This window comes from Manis pentadactyla, chromosome 2 (genome assembly GCF_030020395.1).
Source record: "Manis pentadactyla isolate mManPen7 chromosome 2, mManPen7.hap1, whole genome shotgun sequence".
Taxonomy (NCBI): Eukaryota; Metazoa; Chordata; class Mammalia; order Pholidota; family Manidae; genus Manis; species Manis pentadactyla.
Window position 1 is genome coordinate 50,492,609 of NC_080020.1, and position 11,020 is coordinate 50,503,628.

General features: G+C 39.9%; 1 protein-coding gene across 3 annotated transcripts; it reads right to left on the reverse strand.

Moving 5' to 3' along the window:
• Positions 1–1,623: 1,623 nt before the first annotated feature.
• SRP19 (signal recognition particle 19) lies at positions 1,624–6,960 on the reverse strand. Of its 3 annotated transcripts, none has more exons than XM_036886979.2 (5): positions 6,806–6,959; positions 6,098–6,173; positions 3,659–3,730; positions 3,278–3,389; positions 1,624–2,159 (listed from the first exon to the last, which is right to left on the reverse strand). In XM_036886979.2, exons 1-5 carry the CDS (start codon positions 6,844–6,846, stop codon positions 2,026–2,028), a joined length of 435 nt encoding a protein of 144 aa, XP_036742874.1. In that variant the 5' UTR covers positions 6,847–6,959; the 3' UTR covers positions 1,624–2,025. The 3 variants fall into 3 exon arrangements, with proteins under 3 accessions (XP_036742874.1, XP_057348639.1, XP_057348632.1); XM_057492656.1 differs by having other exon boundaries at positions 2,013–2,191; positions 6,806–6,960; XM_057492649.1 differs by lacking the exon at positions 1,624–2,159 and adding an exon at positions 2,377–2,689 and having other exon boundaries at positions 6,806–6,960.
• Positions 6,961–11,020: the final 4,060 nt, after the last annotated feature.

Sequence of the window (11,020 nt, forward strand, 5' to 3'; positions counted from 1 at the left end):
CCCCAAAGTTCCTGATTCACTAGGTCTGGTGCAGGGCTGAAAATTTTGCATTTCCAGGTTCCCAGGTGTTGCTGATGGTCCAGAAACCACACTTTGAGATAAAACCACTGAATTAGGTAAATGCTATCTTTACACTTAGTATACAGAGACTTCAGACCGAACTGCCCATTATCATCACCTGAGCAGCTTTTCAAAAATACTGCCTCCACCAGTTCTGACGTTAATCTACTGTGGTGCCCAAGTACTGGTATGCTTTTAACTCATTAATTCTAATTTGGAGAGAGGGCTGAGCCACTATTAGAGACTGCTAGTAAGGCCAAGAATCCCAAGGTATGGAGAGTCTCTTAGATAACTAATTCACCTGGTTGAGTTTCCTATTGCTGCTTTAACATATTAGCACAAATTTAGTGGCTTAAAACAATACAAATTTATTAACAGCTCTGGAGGTCAGACACTCGAAATGGGTCAGCAGGGCTCTATACCTTCTGGGTATTGAGGGGAAAATCCATTTTCTTGCATCTTTTCAGCTTCTAGACACCACCTGCAGTCCTTGGCTTGTGGCTCTCTAGTATGCCAACCTGTTTCCCTTTTATAGGTACCCTTGTGATTACATTGGGTCCACCTGGGTAATCCAGGGTACCCTCTCCAGCTCAAGGTCTTTAATTACATCTGCAAAGCCTTTTGCCATGTAAAGTAAGATATTCAGTTGTTCTTCTTTGTGGGGGAGGGGGAGGCATTATTCTGCCCACTCCAGGAAGTCTCTCTTTGGTATAGAAATTTCATTATTAGAAAGCCCTCCCCACCAATGCAATATAACAGCAAAGAATGATCTTAATGTTGGGATGGAATTAAAACAGGGTTGGTGGAAAACCACCCTAACCCCATCTAAGTAAAAGACTGGAGGTTTATCCTCTGAAGATACTAAGACTTTTGGAGTAGGGCACAGGCAGAGTTGAGGGAGGGAACTTTTATTAAAAACAGTATTAATGATTAAATGTTGAGACCCATTTTCCCCACCCCACCCTCTCCCATTAGGCTCTTGGATGTATGTTAGACTCTGAGTAAGGAGATCAGCCTAAGAGCAGACACCTCTGATCTTGAAAATTTCTCCAAAAGTTTCTCAGCCCAAATCACTTTTGTGAAACAGTCTGTTTTTCTTGTGTGCTCAGAACTTCTGATCAGCTTTTTGGTCTTTCGCTCTTAAAAAAAAAAAAAAAGAGCTCAGGAAAGCCACACTAACACAGGCTCAAAATTAAGAAAGAGGGAAAAAAAGGTGCAGGGAGCTGGGGGGAACTTGGAAACAAAGGAATATAAACCACACCCTCTGAGAAATAAGAAATTACATCCATGAAACAATGCTAGAAAAAGGAAGCATTCAGGCATTCAGATGACAGGAGAGCTTACAGATGTTGAAAATACAAGAAAAATGAAAAGTTCAATAGAAGGATTTGAAGGTAAAGCTGAGAATCCTAGCAAGTAGAACATAAAGGCAAAGAAATGGAAGAGAAAAAAGGTAGGAAAACTTGACTAGTCCGGCAGGCTCACACTAAGCTTCCATTACCCATTTTATTCTACTTAATTATCTACTCTACTGGCATTATCTCATAAGTAAAATCTACAAAATTCATTTGCAAATTTTATTTCATTAACTTAAAAGGTGAACAAAATTGTATTTCAAATCTTATTAAACTCATTTATCTGAGACATGTTATATAGAGGACCAACAGACACAGGATTCCAAGTAACTTATGCTAGAGTCCAGTGTCCATTAAAAAATTTGCTTCATTCTTCACAAAAACTGTTGAAAGGCAAAAAAATTTTTTCTTTTATACTGCATAAGAGCTAGATGCAAACTTCTGATGTAAATTTTTGATTGTCAACTCTGATACTGAAGCTGGGAGGCACAAATGTTCAGAGTTCAGTTACATGATGCAAACAAAAAGCTTCCGTTTCTCTCCGGTATAATTAGAAGCTTCCATTCATGTCTCTGACCAGCAGCGTCACAGACTTGACTCTCACACCAGGTCACTTCTTCTTCTTTCCTTTACCTTTTTTACTACCCTCTCCTTGCTGAAGACTTTGGTCACCACCTCCTGTTTTCTGTGTCCTTGTTTTTAGTTTAGGTATCATTTCTGCTGCATACAACATTACTGACTTACCTAGGAACCAGAAGTTAGGCTTAGTGTACAATCTGAGAAATAAGACATTAAAAGGTCATTAACTTGAAAATCATAAAGTTCAAGAAATCACATCAAGAAACTGAGGATTTAAAAAGAAAAAATTAAATGACCATAAAGATGACTTTCTCAAGTGGGGGCCTTTGCTGTAGAAAATGTACAGAGAACATCATCAAATATTTAAATGAATGGAATCAACAATATTTAAAACACTTTATTTGAAATGGAAATTTCGGTCTTGGTCATAGTAAATGACTTGAAGATGGAAGGATAATATATCTGTTAAGTTGGAAACACAGTCAGGATATCATTTGTACTTTAAGCTATGGAAACACACAGCTTCTCAGTCTTTTAACAAAAACCCAATGCCTTTACGCTCTAGATGATGTTGCTCACATGCCCAGATGACTTATGCATACATGTTCCCCTGCTCTGTGCACCGATCACCTCCTTCAGCTCCAGTGATGGCTCTCAACACACCAGGCCCTTCAGCTTTTCTTTTTCCTTTATTACTGGCAACAGGGAGCAGTATATTTTCAACTGTCATTTTCTGGCCACCACCTGTCCTCACTCCCCACCTGCTGATCGCCACTAGGTTAACCACTATCTTAAGACTGCGTGTTTTCTTCCAGTCTATTTCAAAAACATTTACACAGGTAATATCAATAAATTACATATACATGTCAATAAATAGTAGTATTTTGTATTTAAATTTACCTGAGTGGTACTACACTATGCATGTATCTTGCTTTTTTTCACTCAATATGGCTTTTTAGATTTATTAATGATAGAAATTATTAACAGACCTCAAGAGTCTCTAGGATATGATATGGCAATTAACATCTGACCATTTAATAAAGAGTATAAACACTCTGAACATGGGAGGGGTGACAGACTTCCAGAGGTTTATAGTGTTCACAAAACAGTATTTTTTGAGAAATGATTAGTAGGTTTCATCATATTCCCCAAGTCCTTAAAAGAAGTTAGAACCACTGTTTACCCTTCCCCATCAGCTGTAGTCCTTTCTCTAAATTCATCTGTAGACTGCAAATTATAACTTTGCCTTTCAAAACTTAATTCATTCATTAAAAAAAGCTTACGTGACGGGAACTGTACAAGACAGAGGTTGCCATCTTCCTGTTTGAGCTGGACCCGGACTCTGCCCCTGTATTGAACATCACGATTCCATTCTCTAGAGTACATTTTATTTTTCTAACATAAAAAAATAAAAATAAAAGAATAGCCTTTAACAGTATATACAGAGAAGACAAGTAGTGATTCTATAGCCTCTTACTACGCTGATGGACAGTGACTGTACTGGGGTATGTGGGAGGGGACTTGGTGAAGGGAGGAGTCTAGTAACCATAATGTTGTTCAAGTAATTGTACATTAACGATAAAAAAAGAAAAAAAAGAATAACCTTTAAGAAAGTTATTAAATTAATTAAACATGGAAAATAGTGAAGGAAAAAAAAATCATACCTCAAGAAACACATTAAGTCCAACTGCTGAGCATACATCTTGAATCTCTGTAGCTGTAGGATTTTCAACAGCCTGAACAGTTAAAAACAAAAACACTAAACAGCTTAGCTTTAAGGGCATACTGCTCTATCATGTGTAAAACACTTCAAAAAACTATAATCAAAACACAGAGCAAAATCCTAGGTTTTCTTTTTATCAAGTACAATAGTTTCAGCTTAATTTTAAAAATTCCTAGTAATAACACTGATTCATATTTATGCATCCATCTCCCTTCCAACAGAAGGTAAACTTCACAAGGGCAAGGACTGTTTTGTTCACTAGTATACTCCTCAGCACTTGGTATGATGCTTGGAACATAGGAGGTGTTCAGTGAATATCTGTTCAGCAATATTACCAAAACAACTTTAGAAAACTGGTAGTATCTACTAAGGCTGAACATGTACATTCCTTATGCCCGTGCAATTCCACTTCTAGGTATATATCCAGAAAAAATGCAAAAATATGCTTCCTGAAAGTCACACTCAAGAATATCCGCAACATTCACTATTTATAATAGCTCCAAACTAGAAACAACCCAATTCTCTACCCACAGTATAATGGACTTAGGTATACTTATACCTTTAAATACTAGAGTAGTGGTTTTCAGCAAGGCAATTTTGTCCCCTCATCGACATTTAGCAATGCTTGGAAACATTTTTGACTGTCACAATTACGGTAAGGCACTGGCATCCAGTGGATAGAGACCAAGGATGCTGCTGAACAACTTCAAATGCACAGGATGGTGCTCCCCCCAGAAAGATTGATCTGGCTCAAAATGTCAATAGTGCTGCTATTGAGAAACCCTGCTACAGGGCAAATGAGAACAAACTACACTCGAAAAATGTGGATGAATCTCAGAAGCTTAAAGTTCAGTGAGAAAAGGCAGACAAAAAAGTACACAGTGTATAATGCTATTTCAATAAAACTCAGAAGCAAACAACAGTAATCTTGTAACCGCACAGGGAGCCAGCCTCCTTTTGATGAAGCCCCTCAGACTTTTCATTAACAAAGAGAAGCCCAAGTCCCTCAGTTATGACCCAGCTAGTGAGAATTATACTGAATTAGAGATGAAAGAAAATGGGAGTTTGCGAACCAAGGTAAAGCAAACTAAACAGGACTCGTTCCCGCTCAAGGCTATAGATAAACTTTTGACTCACGTATCCTTCAGATGTTTTAAAGGAATTTAGATCCCCTTTCCCGGCCAAATGGGCCACCTTCTGACAAGGGCATAGGCCCTAGACTCGGTGGAACCAGAAGACCAATGACTAAGAGTCCTGAAACAATTCCCTGTCAGACCAGGAGACTCAGGTTTGTTTGGTTTGGTAACAAACTGTGGTGCTGCAAGTCAGAACACTCGTTATCCTTGTATGTGAGAATATTAGGAGACAGTGACTGGTAAGGGACATAAAGGAATCTTCCTGGGGGCTGGGAGTGTGGTAATGTTTCCTTTTTAAAATTTGGGTGCTTGGTTAGCCATGTGCACTCACTTTGCAAAAAGTAATCGAGATGCACACTTAATATTTATGTATGTTTTTGTATATATGCTATATACATCAATGAAGTTAAAAACATCAGTCATTCTAGCAATCAGACGCCTCTGTCACAGTAGCTTGATGTCAGGCATTATTTTGAACCAGTGCTTTTACCCTGAGGCAGCAAAGTAGACTTTCCTTTACACATTTAAGCAGGAAATGGGACATATTAAATAACACAAAAATAGTGCATTGCCTCAGGTCAAATTACCTTAAATCTGTCATTAGATTACAAAATGTAAACTGACTCTTAAAAAAAATTATAATATCAATATTGAAAATAAAAAGCTACCAAGACACTTGACTTGGCATTAGGCACTTTTCAAAACCAGGACAATTAAGAACTTGGATTTTCCTACTCAAACAGTGCAGGAGAGAAATCATATATTTTAAAACACTCTATTTTAAAGAGGTACTAATTTTAAAGTAAATTTACTCCTCTCGAAAAAAAAAATGTAACAGACATATAAAACTATAAAATTGACACATCTCAATTCCCTGTGAGTCTGGTTTTAAAACTCAACTGTATTCTGGACTTTATATTGTACAAAGCGATAACGTTGGTTTCCTTTTACTAAGGGGAAGATTGTCATAACCTTGGTTTAAAAAACAAAAACGTGCAAACCCTGCAAGCACACCCCCTCCCCCAACTTCTTTCAAACACAGGATCATGAAGAACCACTTAAAAAATACTATGGCTATGAATTAGTGCCTTTCTAGATTTCACATTATTAAGGAAAGCACCCCAATTCTTGGCTAATGTTCTCCTTAGGCCCCAAACAATGCAGCAAAGTAAAAGAAACCTTTGCGGTCCTAACTGTACAATCTCCTCTAACCCCTCAGGGACCGGAGGTGCCAGCTTGCTTACCTTACTTATGGGGATTCGTCTCCCCTCCGCGATAGTCTTCTTATTATTTAAATAAGCAGGATAGATACAAATGAACCTGCCACAGAAAAAGCACAGCTGGTATCAATAACAGCAATACTTCCAAAAATTCATTCATTCATTCAGCATCGGGATTTTTGTCGCGAACTATCGTTTACCTAGTATTTTTTTCTTTAAATGTCTCCCTTAACTTACTTAAAATTTAATTTACTACCTTATACAGAAAAAACATCCCTTGTTAGGGTAGGTTTTTAAAAAAGGAAAGAACAGAACAATGCCGTAACTGTTAGACGTCAGATACAGGTGACAGAAGTTCCCGAGGGTGGGGCCAGCTCTCTCATTCCGGCATCAGAGGTATTAAAGACTTTAAAAAACCCAAACGAGCCTTTCGGAACGTAACAATAATTAAGGGAACAGACTTTCCACTTTGTGATTGTTACTTAATGTCCTGTCCACGAAGCCCCCAAAGTCCTTCGTCTTGCTTACACGTAAACACTGCGCTACCTAAAGTCGTAACTTTAGGGACTCTGCGAAGAGCCTGGCGCTGCTGGCCTCCCGGAGAAATGAACGCTCGGGGCCAGGCCCACAGCCCGCGGCCGGGGCCGAGTTCCACCGACGAGCCGTTCTCAGCGGTGGGTAAGGCAGCGCACCCGCCGGCTCGTAGCAGGCCCCTTCCTTTCCAGGACCCACCTGTCCTGGTCGGCCGGGGAACGCGCGGTAGCACACGCCATCGTCACCCGCGCACGAACACCCGCAGCTCAGAGCCTGCAGGCCAAAAAGCGGCCGGACCCCGCCTCTGAGAGTTCCCAGAACGCAGCGTCTTCCGGAGGAAGTCCCGCCCACCGACCCGCCTAAGCGTCCCGTTCACCGGCCGTTTGTTCTCGCACCTGTCGCTCGGCTCCGGTCTCTAGCTTCTGACGTGGCGTCGGCACCTCTCCTCTCGCGAGAGGATCTGAGAAAGCTTCTGTTTCCTTCCCTTCTCAAATCTCGCCGAGAGGAGGTGTCTAGGGTTCATGTCTAAGTAGCGTGTGGTTTTCACGCTCCTTTACGCCCAGTTTCACGCTGAATTTGCGTAGTGCCAGCTCCCCTCACCCTTGGGCGAGGGCTCTACCTCGGGCCGTCCGCGAGGAGCGATCAGGTGTTAGAGCAGGCCAGGGAATGCCCTGTGTTTACTCTTTGTTCGGCCCCGGGCCCAAAATCTTGCTTTCAACTTAACGAAAACTGGATTTTTAGTGGCGGAACTAGCAAGGTTACTGGCACTGTGTCTCAGTGTGCTGTGTAAGTGTTAAAAATTCGATTTTACACCTTTTAAAACTTCTTATAAAGAACACCTACCCGAAAATTGTATTTTTGCATACTCAGGTTAATTGCAAGCACTGTTTCAGCATTTCCATTCTTGAACTAAACACAACTTCGTCCGTATTTTAGTAGCCGCTGTATCTACAAAGGCATTTTTCAACAAGCAGGGTAACGATAGGTACTCTTTTCTACAGATTAAAAAAACGAACGAAAATGCCCCCAAAATCTTGAATGTCAGTGAGGTTAGGTAATTTGCCTGTTTGTGCCCATAGATGCCCAGCTGGTCTGACTGGAAGCCCTTGACGTTTTTCCATCCCCGCAATTTTCCTTGTAGTTTCTTAGTACTGCATTAGTTTGGTGCTGATGTAAATAAGTGGGTCTTCTTTCTTAAGTGTACATGACATCTATAAAAACAGCTTCATGCAATAACCAGCAAAACAAAACATTTAGAGATGAAATGAAGCCAAGCTTTAAAACACTCAGTTTTACTCTGTTTCAGGACTTTGTTTTCATACTTTAGTTGCATCATGAAAATTCAAATACTTCTTTTCTGAAAATCAGCATAATATATACATATGTAAAAAGTGGGACGTGAACAAGTCAGTCTGAGATTTAATACATGACCTACTTACTATGGAGTTGTTTTCTTGGAGATAAAAAGACCAATATTAAAACTGGTTACATTTCTTGGTTCATACACACCAAGGTAGTTAATGAGGGAGCAAAGGAGTGAATATTTTTCAGTACCATTCAAGGCTTGATCTGTAACTTTTTAACCCTCACTGTTGTAGAAATATTGTACAAGTACAAAGAAGGGGGGAGGGGGCAGTGGCAGTATTGTTACCACATGATTATTAATGAAACAATAAGCTAATACAAAGTTGTTAAATGCTTATGCTTGTGGAAAAAGGTTGAATTAAAGGAGAATGAAGGTGGACATGGGAAATTGTGGAGATGATTAATGGGCTTTTGAGATTGATGAACTTATCTTCACATCTAATTTTTATCAGAGTGTCTTCCTTTTCCTCATGTAAATGTGCCACTAAATTCATCCTGCCAACTTTGGTTGAGGCTGTTGGATACAGATGGGGTTCACAAAGGTGGAAAGAGAGGATCCAGCTGGGCAAGAGAACTTTACCTAAGACAGTTGAGAATTGAAAGTAGGAGAAAGAAAGGGGTCTGAGCAGAGGTGGAGATGAGCATTTGAATCAGTGCACTGAGTAAAGAAGATGAGCACTCTCCATGTGGGCAGGCATCATCCACGTGTGGGTGGTCGGGAGGAGACTGCTGGAAATGCAGGTAAGATGACCTGGGAGCTTTGACAGAAAAGTGTGTTAAGGGAAGAAGTGGTGGATTAGATAATACCTGTGCTACAGATCACTTGTTGGACTCACACATCTGGCAGGGACATTTTTAGAAGTTACTATGAGCCATATTCTCTTCTAACTCTGGAACTCACACCAACCATCAGCACTCCTGGACCTCAGGCCTTTGAACTCAGACTAAATTATAACATTGGCTTTCCTAGTTCACCAATTCCTATAATAATGTGCATTATATATATATGTATATAAAATTTAGTCTGAGTCCAAAGGCCTGAGAACAAGAGTGCTGATGGTTACCAGAGTTAGAAAATCTGGGACCCAAGAGCTCTGATACCAGTGGACAGAAGATGGAGGTCCCAGCTGAAGAGAAGAGAGAATTTGTCCTTCCTCCACCTATTTGTGGGCCCTAAATGGATTGGATGATGCCTGCCCACATGGAGAGTGCTCATCTTCTTTACTCAGTGCACTGATTCAAATGCTCATCTCCAGAAACACCCTCACGGACAGACCCTGGAATAATTTTTTAAGAGCCATCTAGGCATCTCTGAGTCCAAATTGGCACATAAAATTAACTATCATAGTAAGTTTGGCAAGAGTCCCCCACCCTTGATATCTGATCACCCTTAATATCCGATCAAATTCCTCATCCCTACCTCTCATGTATATATAAATCCTTGGCCTGCCTTCAACAGGAATACCTTTACTCTTGATTTCCATCCACTGACTCCCTCACCCTGCTCTTTAGTTAGAAACCTCTACTGTCCACCACATTTGGAGCTGAGCCAATGTCCCTTATATTACAATATTCTTACTGCAACAGTCTTGAATAAAGTCATCCTTACTGTTTCAACAAGTGTCAGAATAACTTTTCTATAATAACTGCCTCATAGCATGTTAGTGTCAGGATTTCTTACATGGTGGCTGGCTTCCTTCAGATCACAAAGTGGAAGCTGCCGGGCCCTTTTAAGCCTCGTCTTGTAACTTCCTCTGGTCAGAGCAGTCATAGGGCTACCTCAGATTTAAAGAATGGTTACAGACTCATTGCAAAAAAAACAAAATAAAACGTGGGATGGGAGTTACTGTGCCATCTTTGGAAATAAGATCTACCATAGTGTGAGAATACCTAGAATTTACCCTAGGGTAACTAAAACTTAGGTGCACCACCTTGACCTAATGACAGAGCTTTAATGGTTGAGGGGAAAGTTCAGAGCACAACATGGTGTTTATGAGTAAGATTTATTCACATTCCATATCTAGCCTCTGTTGGATTCATATCTGTATCTTGGGATGGGAGGGTAGACTCTGAGTAAAATCCATTTTAATGAAACTTTCATTAAAAATCCTCTATGGCATTCGAACAGAAGCAGTACTGCTTTTGTACTCTTATGGAAAAATGTTGATACCAAAGTGGAGGGCAGATGTTCCTCCCTCTCCTAGAGGAACGGTACAGTCCCCACTTAGGCACTACTAAGATTCTGGCTGGTGTCTGATGGAGAGGGCCATTTTGGTGGATACCGTTGATTTGAACTTGGTGTCCACTCCAAACTTTATGTTATGGCTCAGTTTGTGATACTGCAAGTGAGAGAAGCGAAGTGATGGAGGAACAGCCTTAAGAAAAGTGGTAACATAAGAACGTTCACTGAGCTGAAGACTCAAGATTGAAAAGATTTAGTATTGAAAGACAGGCTTATGGAAACAAGGCATAGCAAGACTTATGCCAGTAAAACTGCATCAAGATAAAAACAAAATCCTACAAACACCAAGGTAGGAAATAAAAGTTACTTATATTGGAAAAAGCTCTGATGTATGAACTTCTGATGTATGAACTTCTTAGCCACAGTAAATATGAGAAGAGTTTTGAGAAAAAAACTAAACAATTTTAAACAAGCAAGAAATGAGAAAGTATATCCCCAACTTAGCTTTTCTGGAAAAAAATATCTAAGGACATACTCCAGCCAAGCCAAATTATAACAAAGAGTTCAAGAAAGTGAAAAACATGTAATACAGAGTAAACAGTGGTGAGCATTTTCATCTCATTTATACCCAGATTCAAATAGTTATTGATACTGATGGTGAAGGTAATTTGAGTTTATTAAGAAAAGATTCTGAAAACTAGAAACAAGTGAATACATTAATACTGGAACATATTTTGCAAAGAACTTAGGGTTCCAAGTGAAATAGCATAGGTCTCAAGTTTCTAAAATCATTTTAGCTGCTGCATCACCAGGGTTTTCATAGACTTTGACTTGTCACCATTTCACTGCCTCTTTTTTCTTTTGTC